Below are 15,676 nucleotides of genomic sequence, written 5' to 3' on the forward strand. Positions count from 1 at the left end.
TAACAGGTGTAACACCTGTTACCACGGTCCACTCCAGAGCGGCAGGAGGTGCTCAGATGCTCCATTGTGAGGCACCTGAAACATCTCAGAGGGCTGTCTTGTAGATCTTTTTTGATCTTATCGCCACCCCCTCTCCTCTCCTTCCCATCTTTTCCGCCCTCAGTGTTACTGGGTCGGACCTCTCCGTTACCCTTCCCCGACTTCCTTTTTTTCTTTACCTCTCTCCACTCCTGCTCCTGTCCCTTTTTCTCCTTTGTCTCCCTTTTCTCTCCCACCTTGGGAACCCTATTGGGATCTTTCTCTCCAGTGTAACTCGGCTTCTCATGGAGAGCCCGAGCCACTTCCTCTCTAATAAGGATGCGAATTGCATCCTGGTCGGGAAAGGGTGTGGGCGGGGGTGCAACTGTTTGCACCGGGGGGAGGAACCTAACCTAACCTAACCTCGCGAATCGCTTTCACAGCATCATTTACATTAATAATATTGTTACGTTGCAAAACGTTACAAAATTGTTTAAACTTTTTATTCACGAGATGTGTATTTTGACACAACCATGAATGCATATGATCGATATAATTTTCAAAATTGAATAAATGTAATAATGTTTAAGGTTGCATATACAAAGACTTATTAGATAATGTTAATTTAACAATCCTCGATCCGTTTAATTTAATCATTTGGATAGATAGATCGCAGATCTATAATGGCTGACTTTCAGTCAATTGTACATATCGTTCAATGTCTGTACGTTTCTGCATCAATAAGTGCCAGAGTACGATAGGCAATACTACTCGATTGCCTCGGTTATCACCAAGTATCAATTCCACATAAGACATAGCTCCAACGCTTATTCCAATCTCCAAATATTTGTAAGATGTCGGGGTTAAGGTATAACCAAGTATGCAAACCGCACGATGAGATGAAACGCTATATAAAATATTAAAATATATATTAAAAAATAATATTTAGAAAATAAATAAAACTTACATTTTTTTATTAAATTTCACCGTTCTCAATCGGAATGTAAAAATTCATCTTGTTGGTTTCTTTTGTGGAGCACATTTTTTAGCACAACCTTATGTACGGACAACTGATGCGATACTAAACTATTCAAAGTACTGCGAGCAATTTGTAATATCGCAAACCGTAATGAGGAGGGGAGTATTTCTGGCGTAATTTTGCAAGCGTCAATGTAAGGCTGCTAAAAATTATTAAAAATCGCGTCCCCACGTGCTTTCTCGAGCGCCGTAAGTGGTTGTCGTACGATGAAATCGATACAAATATTCGGTTACAAATCTATACGACAAAGCGTGAGATAAAATTTTTGCTAAATGAAAACATATACGCCGACAGTACGGATGTTTGCGCTGAAGAATAACGTTTCGCACAGTGGGTGGGTATTATCATGTATATTTGACTATAAATATAAATAATAAATATGTTACGTTCTGTCGGCTCCACGTTTCCCCCCCCCCCCTCCACGAAATAAACAATAATCGTCCGATCGGTCACAAAAAACGGGTCGCGCAATAGAAGAGAACCATTACCATTAAATAATGTTTAGACCCATTAAAAACGATATCTAAACAAATACCGGAAGAGATCAATAACGAAATCCTCTAAACAACGAAACAGACAAACACAGCTGCATAATCTTAAGAAAGAAACAAATAATGCCGCTACGCACTGTCGGCTTCACGTTTTTCCTCCCGAAAATGAAGCAATAATCGCCCGACTAATCATAAAAAGGATCGCGCGACGAAAAATATTTTAAAACATTATTTAAAAACGATGTCAAAAGAAACGACCGAAAAGGACCGATAGTGAGATCCTCTAAATGAATAAATCGACAAATACAGCTGCATAATCTTAAGAAAGAAACAAATAACGCCGCTACGCACTGTCGGCTCCACGTCTTTACCTCCTATAAAGATAAAGCAATAATTGCCCGACCAGTCATAAGAGGGCCGCGGAACGAAAAAAATGTTTTAAACATTGAAATCGATGTTCAAAGAAATGACCGAAAAGGATCGATAGAGAGATCCCCTAAATAAATAAATGGAGAGCTGCAAGGGGAAAGTGGGATTATTTTCAAATGGACCCATCAATAAATAATATTATAAATAAAAAAAATAATAACAACGAGGAGGGAAAAAACGCTGGGGAAAGAATCTGGTCGCGGTCCACCTGTCCGTTGCGTTCGGGCGATATATCCGAAGATTCCTCTTCGGTTAGGATGACGCTTAGGCCAACGCGTCCACGTCAGGTTCCCTACAGGAGCAGTGCGAGGTTAGCCTCTGCAACAAACAGAGAACACGTGGTTAGGATGGAGAAGTTGCGCATCACTAGGATTGAAGATGTTAACTTCCAACTCCCCCTCACCCGTCGGAAGGAAACCGAAGGGACGATGGAGAACCCACTTCCAAGCACGAGTGGGATGAGGCATGACCCCCCTCCATCCCCGTTGATGAGTGCGAAGGACAACGAGGTCAGGCCAGCTGCGGAAGATTTTTCTGCACGTGTGCTGGGATACAACCATTCCTGGCTCAAGAAGGAGAGGACTTCCGCTCATGATGAGAATATGGAGGCAGACTCCATAGATGGCGAGGAGATCCGCGATAAGATCGCAGAGGAGAATGACAATATTTCTGTCACCAGTTCGGTGGCAGAAAATATAGTCGAGGAGCAAAAGGAGAAACGGGGCAAAGGCCATCAACCGGTCATCGGCAAACATGTCGGAAGGCGCCAAAAAAAGAAGGAAGCTCAAAGACGCAGAAAAGAAGAGAAGAGAGATAGAAGGGCGGCAGAGTCGCTGCTTCCGGATCCTTCTAAATCAGCGAGGTGGAAACGTCTCCTCAACGATGAAAAGGAGATGGAAGAGTTGCTCTTGCTGGAATCCACCGAGGTAATTGCGGCGCAACTCATGGAGCATTCCACCATCCTATATAAGGTGGCGGACTGCTCCAACGGAATGAAAGGGTCTCTGGTCAGGAAGGTCAAAGACACTGTAGTCCTGCTGAGAGCAGCTACAACAGTTATGGCCAGACAAATCAGGGAGGGAGAGAACCCTGAGCTTAAAGAATTCCGTAAGGAACTGACAAAGCTCCGGGAGGAAAATGCGGAGTTGAAAAGGGAGGTGCGAACTAGAAAGCTCCTCTTCCTCCCCTTGTATTTTTACCCGCCCCATACTCTTCCTCATCTAGGGACATTACCCAAGAACACAAGAAGGAAGAGGCTGGTGGTGAGGTCGGATGAGGAGGATTATCGGAATCCCACCTCTCCTTGTTTAGCGGGAGGGACTGCCCCCTCTCCCCTTCCTATACAGGGGGAAAAGGATATAAGGGAGGATATGAAGATGGACACAGCAGTCCCCCCGGCAAGGACAGGTCCCGTAAGACAGGCGGGATCGACGATCAAAGGGGTACCGCGGCCATCGAAGGCCTTCCCTCCGAATCTGCCCGAGGAGCTGAGGGCAAAATATAATGAGCTGATGGACCAAAAGGATGCAGTTCTAGCACTCCTGGATCCCATCGCGAAGCAGATGGAGACGCTAAGGCTCTCTGGAGCGGTGGTTGCTCCAAAAAAGCTTGTTCCGGCTCCGCTTCCTGTCCCGTCTACCGCTGGAGAGGAGGCTAAGGCCTCTAATCCCCGGGGAAGACAAGAGCAGAATCACGTGGGACCCGCTCCCACGGCCCCTGACGCAAAAACGGAGGGACCGCGAGAGGGTGGAAAGAGGAGGAGGAAAGGGGAAAAGGCCCGCGGAGGGCAAGATCCACTGAAAGCGGGACCCCAGCCGCCTCCCAAAAAAAAAGGAAAAGCTGCCTTCTCCAAACCCAAAAGGGGCCGACAAGGCCCTGTCGAAGGGCAGACACAAGCCCTCAAGGGTAAGGCGAAACCCACCGAAAAGACAACACTTTCGCCTCCCCCGCTCACAGGGAAAAAGGAGACATGGTCGGAGGTGGTAGAGCGTAAAGCTCGCAAAAAAACCACCAAAAAAGGTGACAATCGGGCTCCGGCAACCACGAATGTTAAGGCGAAGGCAAAGGAGCCAGGCAATAAACCACAGGGCCCTCAACCTAAGCCTGCGACGTCCAATCCTCCCTCCCAACCAAAAAAGAGGGGAGGGAAAATGGACGTAGGAGAGTCCCCCGTACAACTGCGATGGTGCTTACATGCCCATCCGGCCAATACAAGGAGAATCTGAGACTGGCGATGGGACAGTATAGATCTCGCCAGTCTCGAAATTAATGGCCTGAAGGCCAGAAAGGCAGTTACCGGTGTCCAACTATTTGAGGTTGGGGGTCCGGACAACAAAAAAAAGGCGGATGCGTTGGCGAGCCGAATGCGAGAGGTCCTCGCGGATAAAGAGGGGGTGATAAGAGGGGGAACCCCTCGAGCAGAGGGTACCAAGGAAAGGCTCTAAAAAAAAGCCCGAGGATACCCCTCTGCCGAAAGATGATGGGGAGGGTACGCAGATAGAGGCAAAGCCGGAGGAGCTTGATCACCCAAAATAAATGGCGGTCAGGTTCCTCCAAGCTAACCTAAACCACGCCAGTCAGGCACAGAATCTCTTTTATCAGAGCCTGGCTGAGCGTGGCATCGGGCTGGCCATTGTTGCTAAGCCCTATAAGATCTCAGCAAAGCTTACGTGGCTGGGGAATGCAAGAAGCACGGCGGCAATCGAGGTCGGTGCTGCAACAAATAACACCCCCCCCCCCTCTCAAATGTATTGGAAAGGGGAACGGATATGTTGCAGCAAAGTGGGGGTCCACAACAATAATTAGTTGCTATGTCCCCCCTAGTTGAAGTCCTGCCCAGTTTGACTCACTCCTTGAACAGGTGGGGGATGTTGTCAGAAACATACTCCCTGCCGATCCACTCATAATAGCTGGAGACTTTAACGTCAAGTCTCCGGCACTGGGTGAGTCGAGGCAGGACACCAGGGGAACTACCCTGGTGAGGTGGGTGAATTCGCTCGGCCTTCACGTTATTAACGAAGGCCGAGTGAGCACATGTGTCTGGCCCCAAGAGGAGTCGATCGTGGATATAACGATCGGCTCCAAGGGGGCAAAGAGGATGGTGCGAGGATGGCGCGTGGTGGGTGACTCGAGAGGGGAAACCTTTTCGGACCACTAATACATTGAATTTGTCCTGGACGCCGTGCATTACTGGGTACATCACCCACCTCGAGGCGGGGACACAGGTAGGTGGACCCTCACAAAGCTGGACCCCAAGAAACTAGAAGAGGCCTTAATGACCATTTTGTGGGGTATCCCGGAGGGAGAGGAAAGGCGGGACATTAACCTGGATGTGGAATGGTTGCGGGGCGTTATGCGCGAAGTCTGCGACGCAGCCATGCCACGCGCCAGGGTCCTCCGCCCACGTCACGCCGTCTATTGGTGGACGGAGGAAATAGCGCAATTAAGGCGCTCCTCTGTCCAGGCGCGACGCACCCTCTTTCGTATTCCCAGAAGAAGAAACCCGGAGATCCGAGAGGAGGCCTTGGCTGCCTATAGGGCCGCAAGATGCGCCCTTAGCGCCACTATCAGGAAGTCCAGGGCCAGTTGTTGGGATGAGCTACTGTCATCCCTCAACACGGACCCATGGGGGCGTCCATACAGAATAGTTCTGAATAAGTATAGGAACTGGACACGCCCCCCGTCACGGAATCCCTGGATACTCCCGTCCTCAGGAATGTTGTGGACACCCTCTTCCCGCTAGTGGTTTAGGAGTCCACACTCAACTGGGGTCCCGGCCTGGGGGGACCTTATGAACTAGAGGAGGACGAGGAGATATCCAGCAACGAACTTCAGCGCGCCGTCAAAAGAATAGGATCAAGAAAAGCTCCTGGCCCTGACGGCGTGCTTGGAAAGATATGAGTCTGGGCACTGGACTTTCTGGGAGAACATCTGAGGTACATATTTAATAAATGCCTCAGACATGGCGCTTTCCCCCAGCAATGGAAGCAGGCTAAATTGGTCCTGCTCCCCAAGGAAGGCAAGGAAGAAGGAACCCCGTCGGCATATAGACCAATATGCCTGCTGGACGAGGTCAGCAAGATCTTTGAGAGGATCATTGCAAAACGACTTGTTCGACATATATCCCGAGAGGGTGGTCTCCACGAGGAGCAATATGGCTTCCGCGAGGGACGTTCGACTGTGGATGCGATTAGTCGTGTTACGTCCCTTACGGAAGAAGCCGTGGAAGGGGGCGGGGTGGCACTTGCGGTATTACTAGATATCGCAAACGCCTTCAACACCCTGCCCTGGGATAGAGTAATGGATGCCTTGTTGCAATACAGGGTCCCTCCCTACCTTGTGGAGATCATCAGACAATATTTCCGGGATAGGAGCCTGGAGTTCGTCACACAAGACGGACTCCAATGCCGACGGGAAATTCGATGCGGGGTTCCGCAGGGGTCAGTCTTAGGACCCCTACTGTGGAATCTCACATACAACCGAGTCCTTTGCCTTCCTCTCCCTCGTGGCTGCCACGCCATCTGCTATGCAGACGACACATTAGTGGTGGCCGCGGGGAGCAGCTGGGGGATACAGCAGCCAAGGCCGAGACAGCGGTGGCAGTTGTGGTACAAAGCATCACTGGTATGGGTCTTAGAGTGGCGGCTCAAAAAACCGAGGCTCTTTACTTTCACAGTAAATCCTCTGGGAAACCGCCAAGGACTCATATCCGGGTGGGAGATACTTCTATCTCGGTGGGGAACCGGCTTAAATATCTCGGTCTCCTACTGGACGGCGAGTGGAAGTTTGGACACCACTTCAATGTCCTTGCCCCAAGGTGAAGCGCTTCTCCACGGCGTTGGGTAGGCTCCTGCCAAACCTTGGGGGACTGGATGGTTGAGTCCGCCGTATATACATGGGCACCGTAAATGCGGTGGCCCTGTATGAATGCCCAATATGGGCGACGGATCTCGTGGCCATGCGTTATGCAAAGGACAAGTTCCGACGCATACAGCGCAGCATGGCCGTGAGGGTGATAAGGGCCTACCGCACGGTGTCCCATGCGGCGGCCACGGTCCTGGCGGGTTCGCCCCCCTTGGAGTTCCTGACCGCAATGTACGCGGAGCGGTATAATTGGGAAAGGGGGCTCAGGAGGGGTCATGGCCCTCTACCAGCCAGGGTCAAGAAGACCATCCGGATCCACGCCCAGCGGTCTATGGTGGAGAGATGGAGTGCCCACCTATCTGACCCGAAGACTGCGGGTTAAAGAACCCGCGTTGAGGCCGTCCGGCCCTGTCTACAAGAATGGTTAGACAGGGCCCGAGGTGAGGTATCCTTTAGGATGACACAGGTGCTCACCGGGCATGGGTGCTTTGGTGAGTACCTGTATCGAATCGGCAAGGAAGGTACCACGGCCTGCCACCATTGTAAGGAGGTGAGAGACACGGCGCGGCACACGCTGGAGAAGTGTCCGGCGTGGGACACGCTGCGCCGTGATCTCTGTTCAGTGGTTGGCAACGACCTCTCGTTGCCAACCATGGTTACGAAGATGTTGGGTGATGAGAGATCCTGGAAGGCGATTGCCTTCTTCTGCGAACAAGTTATGACGCAGAAGGAGGCGGCCGAGCGCATACGCCGACAAGAAGAGGCGGCGGCAGAAGCGGCGATTGCGGCCGCTGCAGCGGCTGTTGTAGATGACAGCAGCGAGGAGAAACAGGAGAAGGAGAGTGACTCCGATGGGAGCTTGGGTCCCTCCTTGCATCGGCTACCCCCACTGACAATGAAGCTAAGGCCTTGACGAGCAATTGAGGGGGGACAATCCAGTCGCCCTCTCCTCAAAGGAGAAGATGACATTAGAGGGGGGCATGGTTGGGGATTGGATGTCTCCACCAAGTGCTCCCCTCCCCCTTATTAGCCCATCCCCCTTATTAAATTAAATGTAACTCATTTAAATCTTAACTATTCTACATTTTGATTTGAATTATAATTATAATTAAATTTTTAAATTATTAATCTTTTAATATAATTTTTCAACAACAATATATAAAAATTAAATTAAGTAATTCTATTCGTGGATTATCAAATTAATCAACAAGTTCCTCTAAATCATAAAATACCGCCAAATTTTTTATTTTTAATGATTAACATTTAATATTTAATTATATTTTATTTTCATTTAAATAATAGGGTATCTAATCCTAATTTATTATATAAATTTTTTTAATTTTATTATTAATTTAAATAAAATTATTTAACTTTTAATATCTATTCATATTTCACCATAAAAAAATAAATTAGTTAAATATATTTATTTATTTATATATTTTATATTTATATATAATTATTTAAATTTATTTTTATTTAAAGTATAAACCGCAATTGCTGGCACTTTATTTATTAATAATAAATTATAATTTTCTATTATAAATTTTTATTTAATTAATTATTATAAATACTAATTTATATATTATTAAATTATTTAAATTTTATATAATTTTTTAAAATTTTATTTATACTTTAAATTATAAAATAAATTAAAAAAAAAAATTAATTTTGTAATTATATTTATTAATTATTAAAAACAAATTATGAAAATAATTTAAATTTAAATTTAATATGAATATAAAATTTAATTTATAATATACATAAAAAAAAAAATTAAATAATATTCCCCCCCCCCTTTTTTATATTATTATCATTATTATTAATTATTAATAATTATTTAAATATATTAAAATATTTTATTAATAAATAATTTTTTTTTTCTATATTTTAGGTTTTTAATATTTTAAATTAAAAATAATGATTAATAAGTTTTAATTAATTAATATTAAATAATTAATGTTAATTAAATATTTTAAATATATATAATTAATTATATATTTATAAAAATAATTAAAATATTTTATTAACATTAAATAATAATTATTAAATAATATTAATGTATATATAAATAAAAACTTAAATTTTTAATTTTTTTTACTTTCTATAAAATACTCTCCTTAAATTTATATAAATAAGATTTTTAATTATTATTAATTATTTTATTTATAGATAAGTTTTTTAATTTTAATTTTAATAATATATTTTTTTTTATAAATACATATAATTAAAATAGTCAATTATTAAATTTAAATAAAATTACTCTCTCCCTCTGAATTTTATTTTAACTAATTATTCTTTTTTAATTCTATAATACCTAATTATTTTAAAAAAATCAATTTTTATAATAATTTTATTTATAATATTTTATTATTTAATTTATTAATTAATCTTTATAACTACTTTAATTTTAATAAATTCTTTTATTATTTTTACTAATACAAATTTAATTTAAATTATTTATTTAAATTTACTTATAACCTTTTTTTAAATTAAATTTACTTATCATATTTAATTTTAACTAATGATTAATAGTCAATTTTCAAAAATATTATACTAATTTATATTTATTTAATTAAAGTAAGAAAGCTAATTCTCTAAGCTTTTAGGTTCATACCCTAAATATAGAAATTTTATCTTTCTCTTATTTAATTAATTATTTTTGCTATTTAAATTTTATTAATAACTAAAAATTTATTTAATGATATGCCTGATAAAAGGATTATTTTGATAGAATAAATCATACATAATTTATATATGTTTTCATTTAAATTAATTTTTTTATATTTAATAGATTTAAACTATCTCAAAAAATTTCAAAAATTTTTATGCTTCATAATACATTAAAATATAATATTAATATTCAATATTTATTCAAAGTTTAATACAACTAAAAAATTAATTTTATTTATATGCATCATAATTTATTCATAAAATTTTTTTTATTGTCTTATTTAATTTATTTTTCTTTTATTTCTTTATTTTTATACGATTTATTAATAATTTGATTTATTATGGAAATTAATAATTTTTTATTCATTTGTTTTTTATCAATTAAATTAAAAAATAAAAAAATTATTTTTTTATATTATCTCATTCAAGCTTTAGCTTCCTTAATAATAATGTTAACTTTAATTATTAATAATTTTATATATATACAAATAAATTTTATTATAATCAATTTTTTTATCTCTATTATAATTAAATTAGGGATCCCCCCATTTCATTCATGAATCCCTTCTGTTGCTATTTTTTTAGATTGATATTCATTATTTATTTTTTTAACAATTCAAAAAATTATTCCTTTATACATAATTTCACTTATTAACTCTCCAATTTTTTTACTATATTTTATAATTTTAACATCTGCATTTATCTCCGCCTTTAAAATAATTAATTCAATAAATTTTAAAATTTTATTAAGATTTTCTTCAATTAACCTAATGTTTTTTTCAATTAACCGGATGAATATTAATTTTAATTTATTTTAAAACCCTAATCTGATTTTCATATTTAATATTCTATACACTTATCCCATTAATTATTATTATAATTTTTATATATTTTAAAATTTCATTTAGATTTTCTTTAAGTAATAACTTTCCTTCAATTAATTTTAATTTAATTTGTTTGTTATTAATTTTTAATTTAGCCAGAATTCCCCCACTAACGTTTTTTATTTTTAAATGAACTATAGTCTATATTTTTTTATTAAATTCAAATTTTTACTTTATTTTTATTTTAATGATTTTAAATTCTTTCATTTTAATTTATGTTTATATTAATTTAATAAATCTAATAATATATTTTTATTCAATTAAAATTAAGCTTTTTAATAAACCAATATACATATATAAATTTTCTTACTCATATAGATTATTTATTTTTTTCATGATTTTAAGCTTAATCTTTTCATTAATTATAATTTCAATTTAGTTTGTATACAATTTTTTAAAATTAGATATATAATTTTCACCCCACTTAATCAATAAATTTTAAATATTAAGATTTTAAGTTAAATTTATAAACTTTAAACCTTCAAAGTTTACACAATAAAATTTTTAAAAATTTTTAAATTTTAAAAATTCTAATATTTTAATTTTTTATTAAAAATTTCTTTAAATTTGCAATTTAATATTCTTATTAGTTAAACTATAAAATATATAAAAAATTTTTATTTTTATAACACATTTAATGTAATATCAGAAAATTAAAATTTTCTTAAATAAATTTACAATTTATTACTTAAATCAGACATGATATCTATTATTATCTCACTTAAACTTAGTAAATAATTTTATTATCAATAAAAATATACTATGAATAAGTGACTTTATTCAACTAATCACAAAGATATTGGCATTCTATATTTTTTATTTGCAATTTGGGCTGGGATAATCGGATCTTCTATAAGAATAATTATTCGTTTAAAATTAGGATCATCTAATGCACTAATTAATAATGATCAAATTTATAATTCAATAGTTACTAGACACGCATTTATTATAATTTTCTTTATAGTTATGCCATTTATAATTGGGGGATTTGGAAATTTTCTTGTCCCTCTAATACTTGGTTCACCTGATATAGCCTACCCTCGAATAAATAATATAAGTTTTTGACTTCTACCCCCCTCACTCTCTCTACTTTTATTAAGTAATTTTATTAATGATGGAACTGGGACTGGATGAACAATTTATCCCCCTTTAGCCTCTAATACATTTCACAATGGTCCTTCAGTAGATTTAACAATTTTTTCTCTTCATATTGCCGGAATATCTTCTATTCTAGGGGCTATTAATTTTATTTCTACAATCTTAAATATACATCATAAAAATCTCGCAATTGATAAAATACCCCTTCTAGTTTGATCAATTCTCATTACAGCAATTCTCTTACTTTTATCCCTCCCAATTTTAGCCGGAGCAATCACAATACTTTTAACAGACCGAAATTTAAATACTTCATTTTTTGATCCGTCAGGAGGGGGTGATCCTATTCTTTATCAACATTTATTTTGATTCTTTGGTCACCCCGAAGTTTATATTCTTATTCTCCCAGGATTTGGGCTAATTTCCCATATTATCATAAATGAGAGAGGAAAAAAAGAAACCTTTGGTGCCTTAGGAATAATCTATGCTCTTATAGCAATTGGATTTTTAGGCTTTATTGTTTGGGCTCATCATATATTTACTATTGGGCTAGATGTTGATACCCGAGCCTATTTCACTTCAGCAACAATAATTATTGCAATTCCAACAGGAATTAAAATCTTCAGTTGAATTACAACACTTCATGGTACAAAAATTAATTATAATTCCTCTCTTTGATGGGCTATAGGATTTATTTTTTTATTCACAATGGGGGGATTAACTGGAATTATACTATCCAATTCCTCAATTGATATTATTCTTCATGATACATATTATGTTGTTGCCTACTTTCATTATGTTCTTTCTATAGGAGCTGTATTTGCCATTATTGCAAGATTTATTCATTGATTCCCTCTTATTACAGGATATTCTTTAAATAATTACTTTTTAAATATTCAATTTATCTCAATATTTGTTGGTGTAAATTTAACATTCTTCCCACAACATTTTTTAGGGCTGAGAGGCATACCTCGACGATACTCAGATTATCCAGACACCTACCTCTCATGAAATATTATTTCTTCAATTGGTTCATTAATTTCTATCATCAGATTAATTTTTTTAATATATTTAATTTGAGAATCCCTATCATCTAAACGTCTTGTCTTAAATATATTCTATCTTAATCCTTCATTAGAATGACTAAGAAAATTACCACCTGTTAATCACAGATATAATGAAATTCCTTCAATTTAATTAAAAATTATCAACTTTAAAAAATTTTAATATGGCAGATTAGTGCAATAGATTTAAACTCTATATATAAAGATAAATTCTTTTATTAAAAATAAATACTTGAATAATTTCCCTTCAAAATTCTAATTCACCTACATATGATATAATAATTTTTTTTCATGATTTTACTATAATAATTTTAATTTTCATTACTTTATTAATTCTTTTTATTATAATTTCAATAATTAATAATAAATTTACTGACCGATTTATACTTCAAGGCCACACTATTGAATTAATTTGAACTATTTTTCCAATATTTATTTTAATTTTTATTGCCATCCCATCAATTAAAATTTTATATTTAACTGATGAGATATTTAATAATAAAATTACCCTGAAATCTATGGGACATCAATGATATTGAAGGTATGAACTTTCAGATTTTTTAAATATTGAATTTGATTTATTTATAATTCCTACTAATGAATTAAACCCCAATGAATTTCGTCTATTAGACGTAAATAATCGTTGTATTCTTCCATATAATTATCCCATTCGTGTTTTAACTACATCTATAGATGTAATTCACGCTTGAACAGTCCCATCTTTAGGAATTAAAATAGATTCTACACCCGGACGACTAAATCAATCAATGTTAATTATAAACCGACCAGGTCTTTTTTTTGGCCAATGTTCTGAAATTTGTGGTATAAATCATACATTTATACTCATTGTTATTGAATCAACAAACTTTCCTAACTTCAAAGACTGACTTCTTACCTTTTAACTAATTTTTTTTATTTTAATTGAATAATTAATAAATATAAAATATAATTTTTACATTCATTAAATGACTGAAAGTAAGTTTTGACTTTTTAAGTCAAATTATAATAGATCTAACACCCTATTTTTAATGTAAAGAATTAGTTTAATATTAAAAAACATTAAATTGTCAATTTAAAAATATTTTCACCCCCACAAAAATATTCTTTTATACCACACATAATACCGATAATATGAGCAATAATGTTAATTTTATCTATATTTTCACTTTTTATGATTTTAAGCATTATTTATTTTTATCCTATCAACTTAAAAATTAATTATTATAATAATATAATTTTAACAAATCCTAAAAAATGAATTTGAAAATGATAATAAATTTATTTTCTATTTTTGACCCCTCAACTAGAATTAATTTTTCTCTAAATTGATTAAGAACTTTAATTATTTTTCTTATTTTTTCATATCAATATTGACTTATCCCCTCTCGTTTACATATATTTTTTAATTTTTTATTAAATTTTCTAATAAAAGAATTTAAAATTTTAATTAATTATTCCTATTCTAATTTAATTATTTTTATTAGTTTATTTTTATTTATTATTGTAAATAATTTCATAGGCTTATTCCCCTATATCTTTACATCTTCTAGTCACTTAAGTTTTTGTCTTTCTTTATCTTTATCCCTGTGAATTTCTATAATGTTATTTAGAATTTTAAATTACACTAATGATTTCTTTTCTCATCTTACCCCTCAAGGAACTCCCTTCATTCTAATACCATTTATAGTCATTATTGAATCAATCAGTCTGATTATCCGGCCTCTCACGTTGGCAATTCGTCTGACAGCAAATATAATTGCAGGACATTTACTTTTATCATTATTAGGATCTTTCTGGGCAAATTATTAATAATTTCTTAATTTTTTTAATTATAATCTCCTCTCAACTTTTATTATTTATTCTTGAATTATCTGTATCAATTATTCAGGCCTATGTGTTTTCCATTCTTTCTACATTATATAGAAGAGAAATTTAATTAATTTTTACTATTTCAAATAAATAAATAATAAATAATTATAATCAAATTTTATAGTATTATCATTATGACAAAATTACATCAAAATCATTCATTTCATTTAGTATCAATTAGACCTTGGCCTATTATTATTTCTTTCAGATTATTTAATAACTTAATTTCAATAATTATATGATTTCATAAATTAAATTATCTAATTATAATTTCTATTCCTTGCACATTATTATGCATATATCAATGATGACGAGATGTAACACGAGAATCAACATTTCAAGGATCTCATACAATTAATGTATATATTGGCCTTCGCTTAGGGATAATTTTATTTATTATTTCAGAAATTTTCTTTTTTATTTCCTTTTTCTGAGCTTATTTTCATTCTGCTTTAGCCCCTTCCATAGAAATTGGTCAATTATGACCCCCCTTAGGCATTAAACCATTCAATCCATTTGATATCCCTCTAATAAATACTATTATTCTTTTATCCTCTGGGATAACAGTAACTTGAACGCATCATTCTATCTTAAATAAAAACTTTAATGAAAGATATCAAAGCCTCTTATTAACAATTATACTTGGGATTTATTTTACCTCCCTTCAAATAATTGAATATTTCGAGTCACCTTTTTCAATTGCTGACTCTATTTATGGGTCAACCTTTTTTCTAGCTACAGGCTTTCACGGAATTCATGTAATTATTGGGACGCTATTTCTTTCAATTTGTTTGCTTCGCATAAATTTTCTTCATTTCAGAAAATCTCACCATTTTGGTTTTGAGGCAGCAGCCTGATACTGACATTTTGTAGATGTTGTTTGATTATTTTTATATATTTCTATTTATTGATGAAGATACTAAAATATTACTTAATTTAAATTAATTTATTATTTTATAAATTTATATAGTATATTCATATTACATTTAATTTCCAATTAAAAAAATTAAAAAAATTTTAATATAAATAATTTTAACTTTTATTTATATAATTACATTTTTTATTATTCTATCAACTCTAATTTTATTAATTAATTTACTTATCTCATCTAAATCATTAGCAAATCGAGAAAAAATCTCACCATTTGAATGTGGATTTGATCCTCTATCTAATTCTCGTCTCCCATTTAGAATTCAATTTTTTTTAATTAGTTTAATCTTTTTAATTTTTGACATTGAAATTACTCTCTTAATC

General features: G+C 35.1%; 2 protein-coding genes and 2 pseudogenes across 2 annotated transcripts; all 4 read left to right on the forward strand.

Annotated features, from left to right (window-relative positions):
- The first annotated feature begins 5,251 nt into the window (after positions 1 to 5,251).
- On the forward strand, positions 5,252 to 6,797 carry LOC140670703 (uncharacterized). Its single transcript, XM_072901417.1, has 3 exons — positions 5,252 to 5,634; positions 5,937 to 6,273; positions 6,348 to 6,797. Exons 1-3 carry the CDS (start codon positions 5,252 to 5,254, stop codon positions 6,795 to 6,797), a joined length of 1,170 nt encoding a protein of 389 aa, XP_072757518.1.
- A 74-nt stretch (positions 6,798 to 6,871) lies between these two features.
- LOC140670704 (uncharacterized) lies at positions 6,872 to 7,222 on the forward strand. The gene has a single exon (XM_072901418.1). The coding sequence runs from the start codon at positions 6,872 to 6,874 to the stop codon at positions 7,220 to 7,222; it is 351 nt and encodes a 116-aa protein (XP_072757519.1).
- Positions 7,223 to 11,180: 3,958 nt separating this feature from the next.
- On the forward strand, positions 11,181 to 11,971 carry LOC140670705 (cytochrome c oxidase subunit 1-like; annotated as a pseudogene).
- Positions 11,972 to 14,556: 2,585 nt separating this feature from the next.
- Positions 14,557 to 15,357, forward strand: LOC140670706 (cytochrome c oxidase subunit 3-like; annotated as a pseudogene).
- The last annotated feature ends 319 nt before the right edge of the window (positions 15,358 to 15,676 follow it).

This window comes from Anoplolepis gracilipes, chromosome 10 (genome assembly GCF_047496725.1).
Source record: "Anoplolepis gracilipes chromosome 10, ASM4749672v1, whole genome shotgun sequence".
In the NCBI taxonomy this organism is placed as follows: domain Eukaryota; kingdom Metazoa; phylum Arthropoda; class Insecta; order Hymenoptera; family Formicidae; genus Anoplolepis; species Anoplolepis gracilipes.

Bases quoted from the DNA above. Each gene is read 5' to 3' on its own strand.
- LOC140670704 (XM_072901418.1), top strand. From the start codon at position 6,872: ATGGGCACCGTAAATGCGGTGGCCCTGTATGAATGCCCAATATGGGCG.
- LOC140670703 (XM_072901417.1), top strand. From the start codon at position 5,252: ATGACCATTTTGTGGGGTATCCCGGAGGGAGAGGAAAGGCGGGACATT. The intron at 5,635-5,936 runs GTATAGGAACTG...TAAATGCCTCAG, and splicing joins TACAGAATAGTTCTGAATAA to ACATGGCGCTTTCCCCCAGC. The intron at 6,274-6,347 runs GTAATGGATGCC...TTTCCGGGATAG, and splicing joins ACACCCTGCCCTGGGATAGA to GAGCCTGGAGTTCGTCACAC.